This window comes from Haliaeetus leucocephalus, unplaced genomic scaffold (assembly GCF_000737465.1).
Source record: "Haliaeetus leucocephalus isolate CR32 unplaced genomic scaffold, Haliaeetus_leucocephalus-4.0 Scaffold473, whole genome shotgun sequence".
NCBI lineage: Eukaryota > Metazoa > Chordata > Aves > Accipitriformes > Accipitridae > Haliaeetus > Haliaeetus leucocephalus.
Window position 1 is genome coordinate 3,853,039 of NW_010972909.1, and position 27,323 is coordinate 3,880,361.

A 27,323-nucleotide genomic window follows, 5' to 3' on the forward strand; every position below is an offset into this window, starting at 1 on the left:
ATGTCCACATTTGGAAATATTAACAGTTATTTTTGCAGGAGTCTACAACTATAATGCAAAGCACTAATGTTTAGTGATGCAGGTTGGAAATGTTCTCTACAACTGAAGCATGGGAAGAGAGTTAATTCCTGTTAAACACTGTGGCAATCTCCAAGTTTGTGGTGCAAAGTACTTTATAAATGTACCATTTTTCTAGCAGAATATTAGGTGAGGTTAGGTAGATATGATCTTCAGAATATGAGTTCAAAGCAAGTATCCAGTGACTGGAAGTGGTCTTCCATTTCACCTTTTTGTTTCCTTATGTTCAGTATGATTTGTATGGCCTCTAGTGACTAAGGACTTCTTTCATTAATTCTTCTGCTTTGCAGGGCATGTGTCGGACCAAATTCTCTAACTCTTTTGTCACCTCCATCTTCATCTGGCTAAACTAATATCTACTTTTGGACTCACACACCATTTCACACACTTCCAGGTTCTGCAAGTTCCTGTCTTCCAATATCACTCAGTTTTTCTGAACCTGAATGAGATGTGACATTTTGTTATAAATAGGATTAATAGTTTAACCTGTTTGTTTAACTTCCCAAATGGCCAGCTCTTTAATAAGAACAGGTTTTAATAGGCCTAGCCGAGCCTGCTACATTCATTTAAATTGTAATCTAGGCCATATCTGAAAGTAGGCTAATACCCGAATTCACTGAGCCAGAATACCCACAGCTATTAATTTGTAAAATAGTGTCCCTCAGAAGTTATTCTGCTTGACCCAGTTTCTAAATTGGATGGCACACCTGATGATTTGTTATGGATAAAGAAATTTGGGGATTTTCATTTGTTTGATGCTATGGGCTGCAGTCCCAGGCAGCACTGGGAAAGAAGAGCAGTATTTTGTTGGACTTGAGTCCCTACTTTATGTGTCTGTGTCCATTAGAAATATACATTCAACATTTCCACGTAGCAGTACAGTGATTGTGAAAACACTGTAGATTGGTAGGAATGCAAAGTCAGGTCTGGGTAGATGGATCAGCTGTAGACCCGGATAATGACCGCAGACTGACACAGACCATGGATCACTTTTCACTGTTGTGAGTGGTAACGCCTTGGGGATCGCAGTCCAGCCAAGCACGTTCCTGAGTGTTGCCATGAACACAGTACACCTTGTAAGGGTTGATCCGTGGTGCTTCTCTTGATTCACATAGCTGGCGGTCAGTTTTCTGGGGTAAGATACCTCACTCCATCCTGAGGAAGGAATGCGCTGTAGGACAAGCTATATTTCTCTCATGTTCCCATGAGGTGAAGGGAATTTAACCTATCATCACATGTAGCCAAGGTTCTTACAATACTTTAAACTCTTTGGTGTTGTTCATTTGTGTTGGTCCAAGCCAAGGACTCATTATATAAGATGTTTCTGTATGAAGGCTTGTGGTTTTTGCTCTAAGTTAGGCTACTTCACTGTCCCTGAATGGTTTACTAGGTTTCAGAAATGCAAAAGGGTTGGTGAGAGCAGGGAATCTTGGAAGACTGCAAAAATGCAGCAAATGCTGTATTTCTGTTTTGATGTGTTTGCATTTTATTAACATGCAGTTGACTCATCATGTGAGAAACTTGAAATGGCCAACAGTGTTTCTGAAGCTTCTGCAGGAGGAAGAAGTTTTTTTGGGGGTACTTGAAGATCATTGTCCTGGTTCTTGAATACTTGATCGACAGTGTTCTACTGTTCTTGTTTCTTTTTCTTTCAAAGTTAGTAAGCTTTTTTCAAAACATCGATTTGTATTTTTCATGAGCCTTTCCCTTGCCATGTAAATGGTTTGTGCATGCTGTGATCTGCAGCACTTCAAAGATAGGAGGGTTTTCTTTCCTTCCGTTAGTCTAACAGAGAGAGGGGCTATATTAAGAGGATTCAGTCCATCCTTGTTTGTCATTTAATCAACTTAAAGTTTGAATCGGGATGGCTGGGGACATGTAGGCCTGAAACCATTGTATCTAATTAAAATACTTAACTGGGACACTTCATGTGGGAGCCTAGTCATGTCAGCTCCCTTATATAGTCAGTGGATCTCCAAAGGGCAGTTCGAACAAGCTAAACTCTCCAGGGCAAGCATATGACATCTATGTTCCTTAGAGTCAAACGGGATGAATTTTGGCTTTAACAGCCAATAGTGGGTGATGACCTACACACAGGAGCGTGGTGTTGCAGAGCAATGTCATTGCACTATATCTTCCGTGAAGAAGAGCTTTCTTCATGGTTTTATTCCAAGTCAAGAGAACAGGAAAAGACTGAGCATGTTGCTGTGTGATAGCTGACAAGAAATGCAACAGCCTGGCACAGTGGAATTAAAGTGGAAAACACAGCATTTGTACCTGCAGTGTTTGTGAGGAGATCTGTTTCTACTTTGTCTTGTAGGGATAACTGCATATCTTCATGGCTGCCACTTCACAGTGTAGGAGATAAATGCTATTCAACACTGCAGTGAGCATCTACTGCTAGGAGTCTCAGACAGCACAAGTTATGTTCTAAATGGTGACTGCTGGGTGCAGCTATGGTATAATATGGAGAATAAGGCTGAGCTTGATTTTTTAAGCTTCTCAGATTAACCTTTTTAATTTTTGTGGTTTATTTTCATAATAAAGGCTGTTTAAAAAAACATCTTCTAAATTGCCATTGACTGAACTAATGTGAGCTGCTATAGCTGACTAGGAAAAGTTATCTCAGACTGTAGCTCCCAAATAACTGATCTATGTCTTGACTCAAAAGCCCTTAAAGCTTTATTTCTGCATCTTCTCAGGTACCTCCTGCAGGAAGTTAAAGGAAGGACAGAACAAGAAAGCACCATGTCTTCAGTCTCAGCTTATTACAATGGAAAGACCGTACTTATCACAGGAGCTACAGGTTTCATGGGCAAAGTACTGGTGGAAAAGCTTCTGCGCTCCAGCCCTGAAGTGAAAGCAGTTTATATACTTGTCAGGCCAAAGGCTGGACAATCAATGCAAGAGAGAGTGGCCAACATGTTGAAATGCAAGGTAAGTTTCTATATTTTATTCTAGAGTCTAATCTGAAATCCATTTAGCTGGGTGAAGCAAAGGACTTCTGTTAAAGAACAAAATACCATCTTCTGCTGTAACCATTGTATATTTTCGTTGTGTCTAAAACAAACAAACAAATTGTACATGAATGAACCTGGATCTGTCTGATTTTGATAGGTGATGCAGCATTTTACACTGTAGTGATGTAATTGTTTTTCTTCCTTTTTGCATTGCTGTTTGTTGTGAATTAATTTTTTCAAAAGCATGTTAACTTAGGAAATTTCCTTTTTACAAGAAGAGCAGCACTTTGCTTTCGTAAACTTTTCCTTCCACCACTTTCAAAACTTAATATTCGAACATTAGCATTCAAAAATAAAGCTGAGTGTGAGCTCATCACACCCTACTCCTTGCCCTTACTGGGGCATTAAATTCATTTCATAAGACTAAGCCTAGTGGCAATGTATAGTGGGCAGTGCATTGCTGCAGTACACTAGGGCATCTGCCGTATTCTGATGTCAGCTCCAGTTTAACCTTATTTATGAAGTGTTAAAATGCTGCTGCATTTGTAAAGGGTGTTTTCCAAAGTTGCCTGCAGCAGAACAGGAAGGCTAAGAGAAACCTCAGTTGAAGACCAAACCTGTGTGAGCTCCACCCATGTGGCTTGTTTCTGTTGAACTTTTAGCTTGCCACCCCGGTGAGGAAATCCAGTTCTCTAGTGTCAAGAAGGATGTCAAAGCCCTTTGCTGCATTTAATGTAAAGATTTGTAAGTAGAAACTGCTAGACCAGTTATCTAGAGTGGACTTGGCCTGAGGACCTCAAGGTCTTCAGGAGCTTAGGCCAGTGGTGAGGTCATGAACTTGCTCAGACTCCTCTAGCTATGGTAAGTGCCAGAGTTCAAGCCAACGCTAACTGCTGGTGTGAATTTGTACATAGCTGATGTGAAATGAGGGGAAGGGACAGATCTGGCCCTAGTACGCAAGGAATTACTTGGAATTAATCTGAGAAGTGTCAACATATCTTTAGAGTATTGGTCTAAAGCTTTGAACAAGACTTGACTGGAAAAGTACTCCTCCCCCTCCTACTGGAGTTAGAGGTAAAATAGGTCTATAGATAACTTAGCAATAAGTAAGTCTTGGAGAAGGCATGCATTTTTCCTCCTAACATTTTGAGGCATCAAACTAGAAAAGTCTTAAGTATGTCCAACAACAGAGTTTGATTTTTTTTTTTTTTTTGGTGTGTTTTCAACAGAGGGTAGGTTATTTTCAAATTCAGGAAAATTTGTGAGTGATATAAGAGGAAAATATTGCATTGGTTGCTTTTTGCAAGTCTGTCAAGTGCAGAATTTTTCATTACTTTTCCTTTTAATGAACACTTTTCAGCTGTTTCTACAGCTTTCATCACTGAAGGCTGTGGGTAATGGTTTTCATCATCAAAAACAAAATCCCATATGCGGTGTGTTTGCATAGTTTTTTGCCCCCCCCCCCCCTTTTTTTTTTAAACCACTAAGAAAATGACAAACCTAGCTATTTTTCAGGACCTCTATAGGCTTTATTTGCATTTTATGTATAAATATTACTGGCTTATCTCTTCTGTTGGCCAACACTGCTTAGTGTTGTTAGCTCTAGGTGAGGTTCCCCAGTAGGTGTTTTATTGTTGCAGCTGTGCTAGATGTACCCTTTTTTCTCCTAGCATGTGTCAGCAGTTTTAGACATGCTAACAGCAAATAGGACTTGATAACCTCTCCTTGAACCTTTGACAGCCTGCTTCAATGTGTTTCAATGAACAAAAGAAGGAGGCGAGTCTCTAAGGTAGGCTGCTGCAGCCTTGAAATAAAAACTCTAGGAGTATGCTCACAACTCATTCAGGTCCCCTCAAGGAAGAAGGTGACTTTTTTGATGCTGATCTTTTTAAAATAAACCAAAAATACTTCCCTAAGGCAGAAACCCGACTGTTCAAAGGTTATTTCCATGTGAAAACATTGACAACCTTTGTTTTTTTCTAGATGTGAAACTGTTAATTCCAGCAACTGGTAATTTCATGGCAGACGAAGAGGGCAAGAAACAGTATTGTTAACATTTTTGCAGATTGTTTCCAGTTACATTTGCTGTATGCCTTTAAGCCACATAATCAGTTATTCACAATCTAGAGACTACACTTTCATTTACAGTTGTGGTTTGCATTCTTCAGTTTGGGAAACCCCTGAGCTATATAACAAATAAAAATGCAGCAAAAGCTTACTCCAAGTCTTAAGGCAACATTTGCATTTGACACTCCTGATCATAATCACTGATGAAGATTGCATCTATTTGAGTAAGCACAGGAAAATTCAGAATAAAATCCTTTCTCTTCCTTACATGTATGTATATATTCTAATCTCTACTGCATAATTATTCTTTTCCCCCACAAACTGTTGGATTTAATGCAATACAGTATTGCTATCTGGTTTTAGGTGAAAATATTTCTAGTTTTGTATTCTACCCTATGTAATCTTCTCTACTGACCGATCATACATTCACTTTGCAAGTAGCTCTTTCTTCTTTTACATTATGTTTTGACCAGTATTATCCTCTGGAGTTTCTCATTTTCACATCCAGAAGAGAAGTATCCCAGGAAACAGAGGGATAGAGAAAAACAGGTTGCCAGCTTCTAAATATTCTAAACAAACAGATAAAGGTAGTATTTGGGATGAAATAAGATGAAAGCAGAGAAGTAGATTGGCAGGAATTAGTTGCACTGCATAATGCTTAGGTCCTTCAGGTAAGGTCCTCTGGGGACTCCTGATTTTTTGATAGTACTTAACAATATTAGAAAAGAAATTGCCTGTAATTTTTTCATCTCTCTTCATATATCTCTATGAAGTTTTTTGTGGTTTCTATCATTGTATGTACAGGGGCTTAAACTTTGAGGTGTCACATTTGTGAACTGTCTTGTTCACAGTGTGTACATGTGAATATGCTGAAAGATGACTCCATAAAAAAGCATCCATAAAAAAGCATCTGTAAGTTACAAAAAGGTGCTGAGGTGTGAAGGGGCAAAATACCTTGGTTTGTGCTTTTCGATGTTTATTACATGCAATTTTTCAAACTCAACGCAACATGAAGAGTAATTATAAAAAATAATTTGGGCAGAAATCAGAATTTTTCCACTGTATTCTGGAGTAGCTGAACACATGGCATTGAAATGTGATATAATGCTGGTTTTCCTCAGATCTTGTAAAATTAGTTTTACATGAAGATGCATTATTGCATTAATATGAAATGTATAATGAACAGATACTCAATTATCTCAGCATCAACTCCAAAATGAGCATGTGCATTGAGGAATGTGCGGTGCTTGGTGACCTTGCCTATTTATGAAAGGAGATGTTCTATTTTCCAGCAGTGAGTCCCTAAGGGAATCAAGCTATTACCCTGTGCTTAATGAAATGCCATGTCTGCATGGCACAGAGCGCAGCTGTTATACAAAACCCTAGATTTCAGTATTGGCTTCACCCCAGATGTGTCCATCGATGTGGATCACAAGGCAAAGCTTGACAGTGCTGTTTACTCATTAGTTGATGGGAGGTGTATATTTATCAGAAGTAGGGAATTGTTTCAAGGAGTATTGTTTGTTGTCTGATCCCTCCGTGCGCAAAAATAGGCAGGAATGCTTGGAGGGGTTGTCTCAGATTCCCTGGAGAGCTGTTACTGGGCTAACGCTGAGTCACTGGTTGTAGCTTTCACGTTGTCCCTGGGAGAGCAGAGCTTTTTCCATGCTCTGCATGCAGTGAACCAAGGCTGCTTGCTGCTGCCAGGCTGTTTCTCAGATCTATTTGTTCAGTGCTCCTAATTAGAAAGATCAGTTAAAGTGGGGAGTGGAAAAGACTCTTGTTAATGTCTCTGATAATTCAGAGAGAAAATGGGGAGGCTGTGAGGCTGCTGAAAATGGGGAGCAAATATTGCTGGGTCTGACCAGAAATCCTGTAAAATGCTACTGCTTTTTTCATGATGTCCAACCACAGTTAACCCTTATGCTTAACCCTTATAGTTACGGTGGATGGTACAGATAGACCTTCTCTTCCCTGCAAAGCTTTGTCTGGAACTACACATTATGATGGGACTGACCACTGAAAACAGCAGCAGTCCAGTGTTATGAGACACCTTTGCCTCTTCAGTATTTCCTTGTCAAGTATGCTACGCTTATCAGCAAATATACAGCAAGACCCTCCTGTAACCCTATAAATTTCACCAAATCATGCCAGAATTCTCTTTTTCCACCTCCGTTGACTATCCCTTTCTCCACTCCCTTGCTCATGTGCCTTGCTCATCACCATAAGCAGTAAAAGTTCTCCACGCCAAATCAGTGCAGTGTCACTCCCTCTGGAACAGCAGCCCCTAAATCTGCTGCGACCACTACAGTGGTGCCTGGATCAGTACCTGGATCAGAGTAATGAGGTTTTTTGGTTGATGGAACGGGATCCCACTTGCTCAGTAAGAGGTCTGGAAACTGCTAATTGGAGTGGAACAGAACTGAAGATGTTTTCTAGTTTAGTATTTACGTAGATTTGCCTCACTTTTGTCAGTAGATTATCAGAAATAACTCTGGTATTTGTGTACCAAAGGAACAAATCTGTCATTTTAGCAAACATTTATTTCTTACTTGACCCCATGATTTGTAAACCATGTGGTAGAGAGGAGCTAAATCTTAAGGGCAGTAACATAGCTGACATAAATGCAGGCAAGGGTCTTGAACCATTCTGTTCCTCTTTCCTAAGCTAACACCATCTGTTGCCTTGTTCCATTTCATTTCTTTTTCTTCTACAACTTGTGTTTCTGTTTGAAGAAGGCTGGTAAGGTTTTGCTTTATATGTTAGCGGCTAATAGCCTGCTTCCTACAGCACAAGGAAGGGCTGACAAGACAGCTGGTGCTTCCAGCAAGATAACCTTTCACAGTGGACAAAAAAGAAGCCACCATTAGTCCTGAGCCCAAGACGCACTCACATACCCCTGGTGTCACTTTCTGCTGTTGGATGTTTGCAGCCGTGCTGCTGCTGCTGCTCCTTGGCTCTAGGCTCAGCTGGAATATGGGCATCTGGAACAAGCAAAGTGCAATGATACAGTCTTTTCTGGGTGCTGCGCCAAAGCTGCAGCCTTGTATGGTGACAGCTCCTCCTCATTTGATGGACATCCAACCCGTGTCATGACTCAGGGTGTAGAATCTCACCCATCAGCTTTCAGCTAAGTTGGAAGATCTGGCAGGCCTACCTACTCTTTCATCTGTTCCACATGCAAAGCCATGCCTACCAGGGGCCTAATGGAGAAGCTGAGAAGCACAAAGGCCCACCTTATTATCAATTAGCATCAGTAGAACTTGGTTTCCTACAGCTCCTTTCTCTGGAAGTGCAGCTAGCTGGAAATGGCGAGGGGGTTAAAGTTGGGTTTTTTTAATGCATACTCAGATGTCAGAGGAGAAACCATGATAAGAGGAAGAGGGAAAGAAAGGTGGTGGTTGCAGTTGTGTCCTCCGTTCCATCAGTCAGATAAATTCAGGCTGCAATCTGCTGAGGAAGAAAGAATGTCTTTGTGTGACTGAGACAATTCCCAGAGAAAATAGGCTCATTGCACAGTTTCGTAGTCATAATGCAGTTTCCATCACTACTTAGTATACATGGATGCTGCACAGTAATTTAAAATTTCTCCACACACTATGTAAGTTGATCAGGGATGCATTCAGAGTTATGGATTTATAACAGCCCTAAATCTTCTTTGCTGTGTGTCTTTCGTTACACTTAAACGTGACTAATGACAGTATTAGAAATAACAATAACTATACTTTTCAGTATATAATGTATTTCTTTGCTAAAAGTTTTCAATGTGTCTGGTGAGTCTGATTCATCTCATTGGCATTTTGCAGACTGATTCCCTTCGGGATACTTTAATTTAGAAATGTTAGAAATGGAGCACCCCAGATCAATAGTCAGTTTGAAAATGCTTACATATTTGAAAACGTGTTGCTGTGTCCATACTCCTTTTCTTAGGGCCGCAAACTTGTTCTGTAAGGTTCTATGTACATACAAAAGCAGGCATGAAAAAAATGTGGAGAGGCATCTATACACCATTCTCAAAAGATGAGCCCTCATTTTTTTAATGAAGCTGGAGAGAAAATGTGGGTGACAGGATTGTGATGCAAATTAGACATCCAGGGACAGAGAGAGGAAGCAGTTAAATAATGAGTTGGTGATATTGCTAAGAAAGGACTTATGTTTTAGTTATGAGAAGTTACAATGAACATCAAGTCATCCAAAAGGAGGGACGTCAGCTAAGTTCAAAGATGGCAGAGAGAGACAGAAGTGGGTCAGGAACAGCTGAGTAAGGGGATAAATTTATGACATAATGGTGACACCAGTGGAAATCTTAGTAATGGAGGAAAAACAGTACAGACGCAGAAGATACAAGAACAAATAAAAGGCTGCAGTAATATGAAAACTTCTGAAGAAATCCCAAAGAAACAATTAGAGGAAAAAAGAGAAGACAGCAGGTCTGCAGAGGCTATCAGAGATAACATTCAGAAAAAAAGAGTTTGTAAAAAGCATCAGAAGGAAAAGTGTGAAGAGTAGGCCATTATCATTGGTGAAAGTCAGGGCAAGGAACTGGAAGAGAATGGGGTTGCGGAGCTAGGTGGAGGAAGAAAGTAATGGAGGACTACAAGAGGATGTTGGTGGGGATGAGGGAGAAGAGGAAACCTTCTTTTCTCATATTGATATATGATAAATCTTATTTGCCTTATGTTGGCGTTCAGGAGCCATAGTTATGCAAGCACAAGTCTTTGTCCAAAAAGTCTTTCAGTCTGAATGAAAAGCCTGGTAAGGTCATGAGCAGAAAGGAGAGAAGTAGTTTAGGGTGATCAGAGAGCCCATGGGAGTGAATCAACACCATGACTTTTGAATTATAAGAAGGATTGTGCCTGATTTAAAGCCAAAACCCTTGTACCTGTCATATAGCCCTGTTGAATTAATCATTTCTCCTATATCAATGTGATCAGTCAATGTTTTCCTGCTTATCCCAAATTTTGCTAAATATGTTAATCTTCATTGAGCTTTTAGGAGCATGGGAGAGGAGTTTCTAGGCCTTATTTAAAACAGTCTGTAAAAGAAGTCTTTCATCTTTCAGTTAGATGTTACTTTTATTTTTTTTTGTGATCGGTTATTTAAACAGCGAAGTAATTTTTGACGAGTATCTGTTGAACAACACAGAAGTTCTTCTCTACCCCTCAGTCTTAATTGCATTGCAGAACAGAAGAAGTTAAGTATGAGAGCCGCCCATCCTGTTCTCTCTTCTGTGCAGTTCCTGAAAGTTATGCAGAACTAATATTTTATTTTGCAGAACAAGCTCTAAACTCTGCTTCCTTTGTCTTGTTAAGTTGTCCAGTTTCTCTTTTGCTCTCTGCCTGTGTCATGACATCATGTAGACATCCCTGTGGCCTGGGTAATTCTGTGTTCCTCCCAGCCACTGACATCAAGAGTCTGAAAGAGGTACTCTTCTCCAGTTTCAGGGGAAAATAAAGTCTCCTTCTTGTCTTCTAATTAAGATCAGTCTTTGATACTGTCACAGTACAGTAGCTATTCCCAGGAAATTTCATCTCCTATTTTAATCAGTAGGGGATATGATAAAACCTCTGTAGCGTCCTTTATTATATAAAAAATAATAATTCCATTCTCTGCAGTTTCAGCTAGTTTTTTATACGCTTGAAAATGCAAATCGCTTTTGTTTCTAACTTGTTTTCACACTCCTCTCTCGGAACCTTTTCACAGGATCACAGAATTGCCGAGGTTGACAGGGACCTCTGGAGATTGTCCAGTCGAGCCTCCTGCTCAGAGCAGGTCAGATAGAGCTGGTTGCCCAGGACCACGTCCAGCTGGGTGTTGAATGCCCAAGGAGGGAGACTACACAACCTATCCGGGCACCTGTGCCAGTGCTCCATCGCTCTCACAGTAAAAAAGTGTTTTCTTCTATTCAGGCAGAATTTCATGTGGTTTCATCTTTCGCCCATTGTCTCTTGTCCTGTCACTGGATACCCCTGAGAAGAGCCTGGCTCCACCTTCTTCTTTACTCCCTGCTATCAGGTATTTATAAACATTGGTGAGATACCCCTAAGCTTTTTCTTCTGAAGGCTGAACAGTCCCAGCTCTCTCAGCCTTTCCTCATAGGAGAGCTGCTCCAGTCACTTCATCATCTTCGTGGCCCCTTACTGGACTTGCACCAGTATGTCCATCTCTCTCTTGTGCTGTGCATTCCACAACTGGACACTGCTCTCCAGATGCGGCCTCACCAGTGCTAAATAACAGGGAAGGTTAATCATTTGGTCGTTGCTGCTGGCAGTCAAGTGTTGGGCTAATCAGTTCTGAAGTGCCTCCTTCGGAGGAGGAAAACTCCATCCATGAAATCTGACTTCCAGAGCATAGATAGATTCTCTTAACAGTAGCAACAGAGGCAGAAGAGACTGTCACCAGGAGTTTCAGAGTATTCTGTAGGCCATAGGCCAAGACTGAAATACTATTTTTTCTATCTATATGTGTTTGAAGCACAAATAAGTTATAGAATCATAGAATCTTTTAGGTTGGAAAAGACCCTTAAGATCATCGAGTCCAACCGCTAACCTAACACTGCCAAGTCCACCACTAAACCATGTCCCTAAGCACCACATCCACACATCTTTTAAATACCTCCAGGGATGGTGACTCAACTATTTCCCTGGGCAGCCTGTTCCAGTGCTTGACAACCCTTTCGGTGAAGAAATTTTTCCTAATATCCAATCTAAACCTCCCCTGGTGCAACTTGAGGTCATTTCCTCTAGTCCCATTGCTTGTTGCCTGGGAGAAGAGACCGACCCCCACCTCACTACAACCTCCTTTCAGGTAGTTGTAGAGAGCGATAAGGTCTCCCCTCAGTCTCCTCTTCTCCAGACTAAACAACCCCAGTTCCCTCAGCCGCTCCTCATAAGACTTGTGCTCTGGACCCTTCACAAAGGCATTTCCCACTGCGAGAAGCTGGGTCCCTTATTACGTGGCTTCTCCTTGTACTTCTGCTTGAATCTCTCCCTGAAACATGAGGCTCTGGTCACTTACAGATGCAGTTCTCCAGTGTTATCAAAATGATTCCTGCTGATGTTGTCCCTTAAAAGCAGAACTCATAGTACCTGGAAGCTCTAGGAAGGATTATGACCTAATTGTGTGATGCATTGTCTTTTATTACAAGTGATACTGCTGAAATACAGACGAGCCATGGGGTCTGCTGGTTGTCTGCTAGTCACAAGCTCTGCTGGGTGGTACAGAATACAAACCTCAGTTTTGTCACCACCAAGGAGAGTTCACAGCTTAATGCTCCAGCTTTGCAAACTGTCTTCAGTAATTCAGCTCCTGGGGGTATTTGCAGTAGTAAAGTCAACTTGTGTTTCTTTTCTTAAAATAGACTGCAATTTTCAATTTACTCCAGTTATACATTACTTGCAACAGGTGCACAATAAATCAGAATGAAATTAAGATTGTTTAATTGACATAAAATACTAAATGAAAAACAAGGATACAGTGCTAAATGAAACTGTGGAAGCAAGGTGAATTATTCTCGAATGAGTAATTTCTTGAAAGCAAAATGCTTCACAGTTCATTTCAAGAGCGTTTGTCTTTCATTTTGTGAATTAAAACGTTTTGGTGTCCAAACCTGCCACATCCGTTTCCTCACCTTTCACTCAAAACAGCTGTTAGAAGCGTTGATGTGGCACATCCACCGCGACTGGCAGAGTGACGCTAACACCGATACTTGTCCAGGTGCTCAGGCACTTGCAAGACAAACCCAGCGTGAAGTATGGTGGCCACCATCACTGTCTGACCAGAGGCCACCTGCCTTGCAGCCCTTGCTGTGCAGAAACTCCATCTCTTGTACCAGCCTCTTATCACGAGGTGCGTGTGACCTTTGCTAGGTGTATGCACAGAAAATACGTCTCGTGCAAAGGGTCTAGCAAGATCTCTTTCTGGAGCTCAGCATTCTATGCGCCTACTTGCTTGGCTGCAACAGCAAGGAGGTTAATGGTTTCTGTCTTTCATGTCATTCTACACAAACACTCACGACCTACAGAATGATATGTAAAAGCTGGCCTTCATTTTTCTCTTTACTTCTTGGTTTCATGCAACTTTTCCTTGGCTTGGACTGGAATCACAATAAATCATCAGATTTCAAAAGGGGTTTTTGGTTGGTTGGTTTTTTATTTTAGATCACTTCATGATGTTAAGTAGATCATGATCTAAACAGCAACACTTCCAGGGGAGAATACAGAGCCTCAAATATAAACGTTCCAGAAAAATCCCTCTAGCTAATGCATGTGTTGCTAGTGCAATAAAGTAAAAAAAAAGAAAGGAGAAATCTCAGTTTCATATTAGATATCTAACAAGAGACTATGCACAAGTTTCAATATAAATATTCAAGTACTCTGCTAAATTTGTAAAGACATCGTGGCTAATTTTATGCAGCTCTTTGAGAACTCTGATGGTCAGGGACCTCATTTTAGCCAAGGAAAATTATGGATGAGCTTCTTATGCAGTAAACACAAAACTGTGCTCTGCAGTCCAATTAATAGATACCATTTGTATACACACAAATGCATACATATGCATAAAGGTCCTCTCTTTCAAGCTAGCAGTTTTTGTTTTATTTAATGGTGGATATGCCAAGGGATTCATGTGTTAGTGATGACGTCTGCAGTGAAGAATTCTGCCAGCTGATAAATAACAAAATAAAGAAAGGTTCAGCCCTTGAAGCAAATGAGCAGTGCGTTTAGAATGATGCAATTTTAAAAACCCTCAAAGGTAAGATTTTCTCTTGTCAGTAACAGCCTAGAGGTTACAGTCAGGCTGCATTTGCTACCATACGTAAAATGAAATGTGGTTTTAGTTCTCCATAAGCAGTGATATTTTGGACACTTGTAGCCTGTATCTACTTCACAATATTTTTTCTTTGATGTGCAAGGGTGTCTTACAGAAGAAGGAGGGAACCTCATCAGGGAGTTAGCAAACTAAGATTGCAGTTGAGTCACAACTTTAAAGGATCTTCATAACATTGCTTGAATTTGCATTTATGCCTGTGTGCTTTCTGGTTTGCAGCCAAGGCCCAGTTCCTGAAATCAGTAGAATTTCTCTTGGTATCTTCGTTTAGCTTTGGTTGAGTATCTCATGAAGGGTGGATTTCAAAGAGGTGATGGGCCCAAATAAGTAATTTACAGTTGTCCTTTCAGTTCTATGTCATTGTGTTGGTTTTTCTTTTTGTTCTGGATAATTTTGTTTCTTACAGAAAAAATGCGTGTATGAGTTTGATTTCACTGCCAATATTTCAACTTCAGATGATGGTGACTTAAACATAGTAAGAAGTGCTTGATACAGGAATGTAAATGCAGTTATTCACTCTTCTGTATCTGGGAGACCATTCCTGCCTGACTCCAGCCTAAAAGCCTTCGAGGATAGGCAAGCTAGACAGTTTCTGGGTTTGGAAGCTGCCAAAACCAGGAAGCAATGGTTTTATTGGTACTGCTGACTCTCATACACTTCTTTTGCCCATGTGATTGCATCTGAACTTGGCCTCGTGTGTCAAGTTGGAAATGGAAACAGTATCCTAATATTAGATTTTTGCAAGTGAGTAAAGGTAAGATTTAGATTCTCTAATCCACAAAATTCACTTTTATGCTAGTCAGAGATCTCTCCATCCAGAAAATTGTCCCTTTTTGGATGTTGGTTTTCTTGCCAGCAGAAAGCTTTCAGCATCACCACCACTGCTGTCTGCATATGCTAAGTGGTAAGTCAAGGAAGCGAGAGTGTGTGCATTAGAGGTATGGAAGAAACGTGGTGCAGGGGAGGGTGATTGTAAAGAGTTCAGCATGGCATTTTCAAAGAGGACAGGAAAAGTACAAAGAGCATTGAAAAGAAAAGCTCCACTCCACAGGCTTGAGAGTTTACATCAGTAACAGAAATCAGAGCTGTTTCCCAGCAGCTTTTGCTGGCATCAAGAAAGATGGAGCGACATCATTAGAGAAGTCCTGTTGGGCATCCTTTGTAACCCTCCGATTTCTCCTGTATCCTGGTTTTGTTCAGGCACATAGGAGAGCTGAGCTTTTAGGCAGCTGCACAGCATGCTTTGTGTTCATGATTTTGCCAAGTGACCCGTTCACCAACAAGGCCTTCAGCAAACATGTTTTTAAACAATGTTTGTCGTTTTGCTGGAGCCCGTGACTTGGCTCTTGACGTGTGCGAGTTGGCATGATTCCTTTTTGGGCTGTTGCACTTCAGAACCACTCTGGACGCCGACGGAGCTGCTCATGTGCCAAAGCTCATACGCGGGCTTGGGTTCTTTGCTTTGAATTGGGGCTGAATAAGGACACCTAACCTCAGGCAACCTCTCTTGGGAACATCTTGGCCTGCAAATCATAGTTAAGAATGGAGGCTTATCGTTTTGTTAAGCGGGTAGGTAATGGAGCTATCAGTCAGCACCCAAAGAGCAGAATTTGCTATTTGGTCATTCAACAAAATATAAGGTTAACTCATGTTTCATCCTTCATGTCTGATTTTATTACATTCTATCCCCAGCTGCTTCTTAAAGCTTTTCTCTTTTCCTAAATTTAACTCCAGCTGTCCTTACCTGTAGTTTTTCTTATCTAGCAGCTGGCTATGACTGAGTGATGGATGCTAAAACCAATTTTATGTCAGAAGACCTTGCAAAGAAATAAAGTTTGTTGTGAAAAAAACATTGCCGTTTAAGAAGAAATCTTAAGTGGGGCAGAGTCTTTAATCTTCTGTTTTGACTTCCCAGTTAAAACCCTCAGACCTGATCACTGGATAATACCTTCTACAAAGAAAGTTGTTAAAATACTGGGGAGATGGGGGGAATGCTCTGAGCCTTAGGACCTCTAAGACAGAGCTTCCACTTGTGACACAGTGGTACGTCTTGATGCGCACAGTCTGGAGCATTTGATCTGCTAGGTGTCCTGCCTGCAAAGAAGAGTCGCTGGCTCATGCATCATCCTCCTCCCAGTCCCTGTCTTTGAGCTGCGACTGGAAAAGTGAAAACAAATTCAAGGTATCCTTGTATCCCAGAATGCCATGATTGCCAGAAGGCGCTCATAAGGCTTTTCATACCGGTACTGACTGCTGCATTATGTTCCAAACAATTGACCTTAAAATTGATCCTCCAGAAGATCATATAGTTTAAAAGTTTGCTGAAGGTCACCTTCAACTGCAGTTTACCCTAGCAAATCCAGCCTGCTGTTTTTATTTCATTCACCAGACTCATTAGGACTGCCAAGTATATTAGGTAGAAAGCTTTAAAAAAATTGTGATGTTCCAAATCGCATCATTGCATACACAAATAAAAATGTCTGACTTGTGCCAAGGAACCCAAGTGTGAAAATTGGGTGTTGGTAATTTTCTGGGGGCTTGTATTAGGCCTTTTGTTTTCTTTTAAGGGAGCTGGGGGTGGGACTATTATTAGTGTTAGCCCGTTGTAAATGAATTTTGCTTCTTGAAAGAAAAAACTGCTGTGGCGAAGCAGCTCTTCCATTCATAGTTAAATGTGAATGATGGTGTGATTGTGAGCAGCAACTGACTGACTGCAGCCAAACATTCAGCGTGAGCTGGTCTGATTTTGCAGAGGGGAACCATGCTAATTCTGTGAACAGGGGTGATTCGCTGCCACACTCTGGACTGTGGAGGTGGCAGTCCAGAACCTGTTGTTTGTGACCAGACTTGTGTTTGATCTGGAGTTGGCATAGGGAAAGGATTACTGGTCTAGCTAAATATTTTTAAGATCAAGGCATGCCTTACGCACTCTGTCAAAAATTATCATTAGACTGATTTTTGATCCTATATTTGTTTAGTTACTGTAAGCTTCCACTTTAAAAATCCTAACTGTAAGATGACTGCTTCCAAGGTGTACTTCTGGGATTAAATGTTTTCCTACATCGTAGCCCCTAGCACCACGCCGTGCCAGGTGGCACTTCGTGTGAGTTTGATGGGGTTTTGTGCATCTCTGTTCCTGCCTGACTGTCACAGCTTGTGCCTGTACTTCTCCCAAGATAGAATTACATGATTTCCCATGGTTTTATTGTCCTGCGTGTTTATGTCACCTTACCACAGAAAGTTACAATGCCTGCAAATCTGCTGGGAACCTGCAGCAAGCAAAGTGACACTGGCTTCTAAGCAAGTCTAATATGATCTACAGCTGCTGTGGTTACTGACATGGATTGTGCTGGTGGAGGCTGTGATGCTGAGGTACCTGAAGAAGAGTCTGGGTATTGCGATGACAAATATTTTATGAGCCTTGCAGTATTCATTTTCTTTGAAGAAAGTTGGTATGTCTTTCACTCGTGCCTCAGTCTTCTGCTGTAGTTTGGGTCTGTTTTATCCTAAACTCAAGGAGGTGCGTTGAAGCAGGTGCCACTGAAGAGTTAACAGAATCTTGCCTCGCGTTGATACAGACTGGATTGGGTGAGTTTTGCCAAGTATATGGCTCATTACTTAGGGTGTGATTTAGACGAGAGAGAAAATTTAGAATGATCTCCTTCTCATACATTAAGCTTCAAGATAATCGCTGGATTAAGTAACTAGTTTGCTTGTCAGTTCCTAAAATATCCCAGTAGGCATGTGATGGGCAGTGGTGTTGGAAGAGTTGGAAGAGTTCAGATGTGCCAAAAAATAAATAGCTAGGGTCAAAAGCTTGAGCTTGGAGAATTAGTAGCTTGTTTAGTGTTAGGTACAGTAACGAAAAATCAGAGCTGGGAAACCAGCTGATGCCAGTGCTAATCTGCTCCCACAGTGGCAGCACATTGAAATGCTTAAAAGAGCACAGGATTATAAAAACACAGAACTGGAGAATAGCAGAGGAACAGAGGATGCACTAAGGGCAATTAACAAAGGACAAAGGCAATAGACTGACACCAAGGCGGGTGTATGCCACAATGCGCAGCACGTTGTACCTGTGATAACAAGAAACAAGGTTGGTCACTACAATGGCAGAATTTACCAAAACTCCATGGTCATCATTTTTCTCCCAGTCTGCTGGAGGCCTGCATTTTGGAGGAAAAATTACTGATTCTAGTAACTTGCAGTTGTCTGTGTCTGATTGCACCAAGATTTAAAGGAAGAGACTGAGCTTGATGTGCTTTTTTCTGGATGAGACTTCTGGGCACTGCTGCAATATAAATAGCAAGTAATAATAACAAAAACAAGTGATGGCATGTTGCTTGTTTAAAAACCAAAGTAACCTTTGATACTGGCTGACTGTGTGTGTACATTTGATCTGCATTATCATGTGTTTTCTTCTCATCTGCCTTGCCTCTCTGCTAATTGTCTCCTTTTGTTGCCATCTTACCATAAAAGTGGGGTTTCAGAGTTTAGTTCAGGGGCAAGGTCTCTGATTTTGTATCTGCAAAACACTAAACCCTGTTTTCAAGCCTTCATACTACTGCCAGGCTCAGCAAAACAGGAACCTGAATCTGGCTCCAAGCTGGGCATTGCTAGGCATTAGAGTTGTGTAATACTGCAAGTATTGCATGAATATAAGCAAATGTTTGTGGTGAACAGTCAGTATCTTCCTAGTAGGGAAGGAAAAAAAAATCCCCCCCAAATGGTTTTTGGCAAATAACACATGGATAAGGACAAGCAAACTGCGCTCTTGTATTGAATTACGTGGATTGCTCTGGTGGAGCTCCATCACCAGGGCCCTAGAAAAAAGAAGAAAAATAAAAAACCAACAAAGCCAAAAGTATTTTGGGGTGACCTCTTCTAAAATAACAGTTGACTTTTTTTTTTTTCAGAAGGTTTTTTTTGATTTTGAAAATTATTTCAGATTTTTATTTTTAAAATTTGGAACTAGAGCTCAAAATTGCAGCAAAAATTCCTAGTTGGTGCAAATTTTTTTCATTTCATTGAAAATTTGCCCTTTGGTTCAAGCAAGAATTAAATTCTGTAGGGTCTCTCTTTGATAGTGAAAGCATCTTGAAAAATTAGGTGTCCAGAGGGCTCTGTAGTAGTCTCAAGTTTATAACATTTTGTTTATGAAAGGTGTGTAACACACACAGCAAGCATGTAGTTAGACTCCTCACTCAAAAGCTTCATGATTCTGTCTGTAAACCCTCTCAGTCTGACCTCTAAACCTTTTTAAAAGTACTTCACTTACTATTCAAGGTATTCAAGTGTAAACTAGGCTTTAAGAACGTGCGGTAGGGTAACAGAAGGTTTTATTGTACTGCTTTCTATGTGACTACCCCTGAACGAAGCGATAAAGTCATGTTTCACAAGACCAGGTGAATACAACTGCACTGCTTCTGGTATTGCATGTGTACCCACGCCCAAGGAATTAACCACCTGAATAATTTGAGCAGGAAAAACATTTTTATGTGTAGATTTCTGTTTGGGGAGGTTGCTTGCTTAAAGGAAATAACCTTTTAAAAAATCTGCTCTGTTACCTAGTGTGTTGTATCCATGCTTGAAGGCACACTGTCTCCCTGATATTTGACTCCCCATTGTATGTGGGCAATTCCCAAGCTACTGTCCTTGCTATGATCTCCAAGAAGTTGACTTCATTAAAAATGTGTATATATATATATATATGTTTTGCAGCAAATTTCTTTGCCACAAGGGCAAAGAGAGTATGAAAAACTATGTATTTCATTTATTGGAGAAGCCTCCAGGCTTTCTAGATTCTAGAGGACACTTACAGCTGAACAAAGGCAAATGTTGCACCCATCGTCAGGAAGATCAAGAGGGACAATTCAGGCAGCTGTAGACCAGGCACTTTCGCTTCGGTCCCTGGAAAAATCATGGAGTGAGTTTTCTTGGGGCACATTTCTGGGTACATGAATGAGAAGAAGGTGACTGAGAATAGACAGCACAGATTTACCCTTGGTATCCTTGCCTTGACCAAGCTGATCATCTTCTGTGATAAAATGGCTCAATCTGTGGATGACGGGAAAGCCACGGCTATCATTTACCTTGACATTAGCAAAGCTTTCAGTATAGTCTCCAACAGCATGCCAACATCCAGACTAGGATGTTACAGTCAAGATGGGGAAAAGAAACCTGGCTGGACAGTCAGACCGCAAGGGTTTAATCGGTCATGCTCTGCCTGGAGGCCAGTTATAAGTAGAATTTCTTAGGGGTTTATCTGGGGACCTGCCCTGTTTAATACCTTTAAAAAAATATATCTCCAGGCTATACTGGATTCTTTATGGTAGGCTACTTATAGCTGGCTGTGCTTTTATAAGTAATACCTGTTTTAGGAAGCTGGAGAGGGGTAACAGAAGAGTAACCCTATTCTGCATCTCTGTGCTCCTGAGGGCTGGTAGCTTTCCCTGGTCTGTTTACACAATTCTTGGCTTTTACTCTCTTGCCACTGATGTGCAGTGTTCAGTACAAGGAAGTTTCTTTGTACGAGAGGTCACTCACTAAACAAACCTTGGTCAGATAAGCGCTTCCAAGTGCGTCAGGCACATCCTGGCAGGGTGTTTTAAGTCATAGGAATTACTGCAATTGCTGATAGTGAAGCAAGTGAGAGGCTGGGAGCAAAGGGATTAAAATAGATGCAGTGCCAGTAACAACACTAGTATGTAGCTTCCAACCAAAGGTGTCAGTGGCATACTGGAGGCCTGGCGTGATTAATGGTCTGGTATAATTAAAGCTTTGATGCAGTGTAGGGGGTATGCACCTGCTTTAATTTAGAAATGTGAAAGATACATATCAGAACTTCATATTCTTCCTTCAGGACAACTACTTAAAAATCTAGATGAATCATAATTTCAGTCTATCCCCTCTGTCAGATAAATTAATATTATTTTCCCTGGTTTAATGAGGGACAAAACAGATGTACAGCTTCCAGACCCAGTGTGGCAAAAGTCTTCCTAATATGAAACTTGCAGTGAGTTCCCATTACAACGAGCGTGCTTTAAATAAAATACCTGCTTGGGCATTTTCCTGAAGCAAGATTTAATTGACCTGTGTCAAGCTGCACAGCCTGTCAGCAGAAAGCAAGCAAGGGAGCTTCTGTCTCTTGAGTTCTGATTTGTGGCTTTAACCCAAAGACCTTTAAAGAGCAGGGTTAATCTTCCCGAGCTTTAGCTTCTAAAAGAGGCATTTACTTAAAGGGTGCAGTTTCATGGTTGACCTGAGCCAATCCAAGTCCCTGCTGACTCCACCAAAAAGGATGGTTTCACCACGTGCCGCATGACGTAGCTACTTCCCATATGCTGCTGTTAGCCCCTATACACAGCTATAACAAATGAGGTAGGCAATTGGTCTGACCGAAAACCCACAGGCAACCCTCTCCATCCCCCGCACAAAAACCAGCCCCCAAACCTGGCAGCAGTAACCAAAAAAACCCACCCTCTGGCTGAAAATGTAACTAACTCCTGCCTGTACCAGGTCAACTGGTGTGGCCATCAAAGACTGGTAGCAGGCGACAGGAGGGCAGGGCAGGAGCTTGGACTCTCAGTGGCAACGTGGAGTTGGACTTAGGCTCTCGTAAGGAATGAGGGTAGCTTAAGTACACATGCATTTACTCTTAAGTCTTTAGCCTGATCTGGCCAGAATTTTGGACTGAATGCCTTAGCTTTTGGATGCCTGAAGCTAGAAAAGGTGTTACAAGTGCGTGAGACATGGAGAAGAATATGCCAATGAAAGAATACTAAGCCATAACATCTTTTCCTGTGCTGTACGTCGAAGCTCTTACCCAGCTACAGAATTCCATGTTGCACAGTCAAAGATAACCAGAATGTGTTTTAGAGCTCAGCCATGTGGCTGCTTATTCAAATATGCTCTTTCCAGCTGGTTTGCCTATCAAACTTCATGCCCAAGATGCAGCTCAGCTTTCTAGGTACACTATTCAAGTTACCCAGGTTTCTAAGAACATGGAGGTGGAGCTAGTAACTTCTTCTTGTAAAATATTACCATCATTATCACTTGATTACATACCATGTCACACACTGTCCACATACATGATACTAGGAGAATGGTGCATCTTTTTGAGAGCTGAGTCCTAAACCCACAACGTGCCTTCTCTGAGATACCCAAGGATTCCTCTGTGAAAATAGGGCTTGCTATTTTATTATTTTTGAGATAGTAGAAAAGCTGAGGTGTTAGAGGTTTTTCTTTTTGGCAAAAAGGGCAGAGAACTGTAACTACATGTACATGTAACTCTTAATATTCCCTGTCATAAAGAGTGTGGGGAAATATAGAAATAGCCTGTGGAGATAATCTGTATTGTAGATAAGAATTTTGAGAGGGGTGTGTAACTTGACTAGGCATATCCAGAAAGATAAGAAGAGAAAATACAGACTTGCTCAAAGGATTGAGAGACAAGATTCTCCATCTCCATCCTTTTTGTTTCATCGATCTGCTGCATTTTGTCGTCATACAAGTTCTTCAAGGAAAGGATTTTCTCTGCACAGGGTTCATGTTATGTTCATTAAAGAAAGGACAGTCAGGTTTTGATTCCTATCTTTCCACTGATTTAAAGTACTAGTAGTCCTTACCATTTCATATCAATTATCAAAATACATGACCATCTTTTTTTTAATCTGTGTGGAATAAATAGAAGATTTTGATCACTTTATAAATACATGCCAAAATACTGCTTTAGCATCTCTTCCAAGCATCAAATAAGTAGTTCTTTAAATATAATCCATTTGAAGGATTTACACTAAGAAAGGATGCACAAAAGATCAAGGCATGGAAGTTTAGAGGGGGGAAAAGTTCATGTACGTGAAGACCTATATGTGCTAAAAATACATTGTGGCATGTTGTCTGTAGATATTACTCTCATTCTAGTATTTTTAACCCAGTATATCTGATCCTTTAAAAGCTTGATGTCTGCCACAAATCCTGAGTGCTGATTTTGCTTGTCTCTGTTCCAGCATGAACAGAAATACAAACTGTGATTAAAGTCAATGTACTGGTTTTGGTAGTGACGTCCAAAGGGCATCAGGACTCTGTATGCTGTAGCCTGAATACCAAAGAAGTAAAGAATAAATCAAGTTTACTGCAATTCAGAATTGTTAATATAGTGCCTGTATGATTTTGACGGAGTTTTATCAATGGAGAGTCTCTGAGCCTTTAGGGAACGGTAATTAGATTCTTCTCTGTCAAATTTTTGCATGTGCACAGTACATTGAGTGAGAGGACAGTAACCATTCTTAGCAGCACAGAGACCTTGAGCTTCAATAGGGCATGGAAGCAGTAAATCATTTTGTCATCCTTCCAAAATTCTTCCTTTCAGCCCTTCCTTTTGAAGCTTGGAAGATTATCATTCTTTCCACCCTTCCCCCATTACTTCCATTTCTTTCTGACAGGCAGGGTTTGCTGCTTCAGGGCCTAGCAGTCCATTTCCCCACTTTCCACTAGCCCCAGAAATCTCCAGGGAAGGTTTTGATCACAACATCCTTCTAACATCAGCAATTCTAGCTGCACCATTACATTTCCAAGTCAACACGGACCCAAATCTTGTGCGTCCAGCTCTACTTCTATCTTCTGTTTAAAGATCCATACAGCATTAAGGCCATCATCTGCTCAGTTCCTTCTTCACATATCCCCTTCGGCTCCCAGCCTTGTCAGGTCACCTGTCCCTCCCGTATACCTCAGCAACTATAGTCAACAGTAAGTAAAATCTTTGCTGTTTTAGCACGTCATTGCAGATGCAGAAAGGGGAAAAATTAGAGGTGAGTTTGCTGAGATTCGGGGCCTGCCAACTGTGTGTTCCTGTTGAGGGTGAGCCGTCACCACATTGGGGTGATGGCCAACAATGCTTCCCGATGCCCTTTCCTCACCAACCTACACTTCCACAGCTCACTTTTCCTACTTTTAGAGGTCGCCCTTCAAACAGGGTGGTAGAGCTGCACTCCTTTCTGTCAGCAACCTGGAGTTTTAAGTGCAGTCTTTGTGAAAGTTGGAAGAAATGAGTGTACATCTTGGATTTGGGCTGGAGAGTGCTGTTGTTCATCATACACAGCTGATAGTTTGCATCTACCTGCTCGTTCACTCACGTGCAGAGTCTGGAGAACTGAAATAAAGCAGCTTGCCTGAAGCACTTACGGCTAGGCAGCTTTGATGGACACGGCTGATCAGCTTAGGGCTAGCCGGTCCGAGTGTGCCTCCCCAGAGGGTTCCCCAAAGCTTTCCTGACTCTTTGATACGCTGGGACGGCTGCTGGCTGAGGATGGTTGGAAGGAGAATGTTTGGTTATATCTTAACTTGGCGGTTGTCTCAACTGGTGCATTCTGCACGTATGGCCGGACATTTGTCACGCTTGAAGTGAGGTGACTGAGCAATGGCACTGACCGTGCTGCCAGGCAGTGTGCTGTCCCCTGGTCCATACGTGTTACACCAGCCACCTTGCTGAGAGGCTGCTCCGCTGTTTTCTTTGGCTAGGTGCCCATGCCCTGTCGAGTGTTCAATAATGTTTTTAATAGCCTAGTTTGCAAAGCAAGAGGCAGCCATTATCTTCATTGATGTCTTCTGAGGTTTAAGTAAAGCAGTACATTTAGTAGAGGGGGACAATTACCTCAATTGCTCAACAGCAGTCCCTTGTTAGAAACAAAGTCTTAAAATAGTGTTTTTACAGCTGTAAAAGTTCTATAAGACAGTGATAACTCATCTCATGCTTACTCTCATGGATACTGATCAAATATGTGCCCGATAAGAGCATGTCCAGGAGGACCTGGCCAGCTGACCTTAAAGGCCACCTCCCTTTAGGAAGTAAAGTCCTTTATTCCATACCCCTTTGTATGTCTTTCTCCCTCTCAGCATAATACACATCCCTTACTCCTGAATGCCTGCCCTTTTTCCAAGTGGCAATTAGCTATTTGCTCTCCTTTTCTCCCTCCCTCAGGTAAAGAGTCTTCTGTGTGCTTCTCTTCCTGGTACCTGGGCAACCATGCTAGAAACTTATTTCTTGCCTTCCTTTTCATCCTTCTCTTTTAGTTCATATTTTAACTGCTGTGGTTTGGGTCTGCCTAACCTGTATGAACTAGTTATCTCCTGTGTTTATGTATTTCACTACAGAGCACAAACACCCAAATTGGTGTTCCAGAGTAGAGTAAGATTTCAACTAGCATTGCAATCTCAACAAATCAACCAGCTTAAGTACATTTGTATTTTCCAACTGCAGCTGCAACATGAACCCCATATTCAACAGCGTCAGCGTCTGGTATCTCACTGGGACAGAGGATGATCTTATGAGGTCCCTTCCAACCCTCTTTTTCTTCATTTGTACCTGTGAATGATAAAAAATGCTATTTTTTTTAAAAAAAGACACATGCACACTGAGGCTGCAGTCTACCCATGCAAGATGCTGTGTCACTTACCTGAATGCCATAATATTAGTCTGAGAGTCCTTAGCAGTTCTGGGGTAAAAAAAGTGAACTAGAACTTGTAGAATTTACTGCCCCATAGAAAGGAAAGCAACAAAACAGCAAGTCAGATAAACAGCTGAAGTGCGCTGCAGGCATAGTAGCCACGCAGCCCATGGATACTAACCAAAGTAATGCTGTGTTTCAGGTTTTGTCCGGTCGGGAAGTCTTCCCAGCAGAACTACATCTGTATCTTGATATACTGAGCTAACCCCACTTGGAGGCCTAGAAAAACTTTTTCACTTTTGCTTCTGTCTTTCTGGAAGTGGTTTAGGTGATACATATCTCTATAACGAGAAGGTGTAGTCATGAAGATACAGATCAGTTTTTAAATTGTCTGATGGAGACAGTTCTCAGTTCTCAGTCAGGCAGCTGACATGTTTCAAAGGTTATCATTTTATTGGGAGCCTTGAAAGAGAAGGTGTTGCCCTCAGATTGTTATCTTATCAGAGAGAAGTGTATTTAATGTTAATTTGTTGTAAAATATTAACCATAAATAAACCACAGTGGAATTTGTTGATGGACATGTTCCCATCTCCTGAGGTACACCGCAAATACACTCACATCTCTGGATAGAAAGCATGTCACACTGAGAACTGAAATGCATAAAATAAATGAACCCGTGTAATACTCACTTTGCTATCAACCTAGCAAATTTTGCTGCAGGTTTTGAGCAAAATGACAGCTTCTTTTTCTAGCAATTTTGGTGTTGATTAGTATCAAATGATTACACTGCTCTTATCCTATCCACAATATTTTCATGATATTGTAATATCTCCACCTAGTTTAGTTCAGGAGAGGAAAGTGAACCCTTATGATGTTCCGACATTCCTGTTTGGATGACATGATTGGAAAGTTTCACCTTTATCCCAGGTGATCTGAATGGCATCAATCTAAGTGGATTCACACTAGAATAAAATTAGAGCAATGTTAGAATTTATCAGAACCTCCATTTTTGATTACGCTGCCATGATGTTGTGTCAAAATTTGATAGGTAGCCCCCGGACCCACATAGATTACTTAAAACTCCTTGTGTGAACAGTGGTAGTCAAGCTTTAATCACTGCCAGTGATAACATTAGGACACCAGCTAAAAGAGAAAAGGTTTCTGAGCAACATCTCGGCGAACCACCGACCAGCCTGTCCATCGGACATTTTCCCTTGCTTTTGTCTCCCTCAAGACCATGTGCCTTAAAGTCCTGGGAACAATGTCAAACCCACATCATCGCTGTGGTCCAGCCCTCCTGTGTCCTCCTGCATCTGTGTCCCTTGTGCCTTCCCAGCACCAACACGCACCTGCTGCAAAGGAAATGGGTGATAAAATAGTGGTTATTACCACCGAAACAAAGCAGAAACAAGTACAGTAAGGGAGGAGTATCCTGGAACAACAACAAAGCAATAACCACCCGCAAGCGAGGGTGCTGGGAGCCTCAGCACGCTGTGTTGCAGGAGCTGCTGCTGGCAGGGACCTGGCTGGGTGGCACTGGGGAAGTGCCAGGGGTGGGACTGGTCACCTCCCAGTCTCCTGGGCCCATGCAAGGTCCAGAGGGTAAGAGGTGGGAACAGCGGTGCCATAAATTGGTCCCCATCCAGGTCACAAGCAGCCTTCCTCCAGCGCTCCCTCCGGATGCGGGCTTTCTGCTGTCAAAGTTACAGTGATGTGCTAATTCTGTCAGCATCCCATGAAACAAAGTGCCGACATCAGGTACCCCCTTGGCACGTCCAGCCATCCTCCTGAGAGTATCCGTCATTTCTGTTTGCATTTCCTTCGATGTCTAGCACCACATCTTCAGAGGAAGACTTCTTTATCGTCTTTTTCAGAAATTAAATAAATACTATCCTTTCTCCCCTTCCATTCTTTTCGTAATTTCAGTGTAGACCTCAGAGAAAGGAAT

At 41.5% G+C, this 27,323-nt stretch overlaps 1 protein-coding gene across 2 annotated transcripts in view; it reads left to right on the forward strand.

Moving 5' to 3' along the window:
* The first annotated feature begins 2,826 nt into the window (after nt 1–2,826).
* The window catches only part of FAR2 (fatty acyl CoA reductase 2), a 78,768-nt gene continuing 54,271 nt past the window's right edge, over nt 2,827–27,323 (forward strand). For both annotated transcript variants that reach the window (XM_010575322.1, XM_010575321.1), the window contains exon 1: nt 2,827–3,015. In XM_010575322.1, coding sequence (XP_010573624.1) covers nt 2,827–3,015 — 189 coding nt within the window. The remainder of the gene's footprint in view (nt 3,016–27,323) is intronic.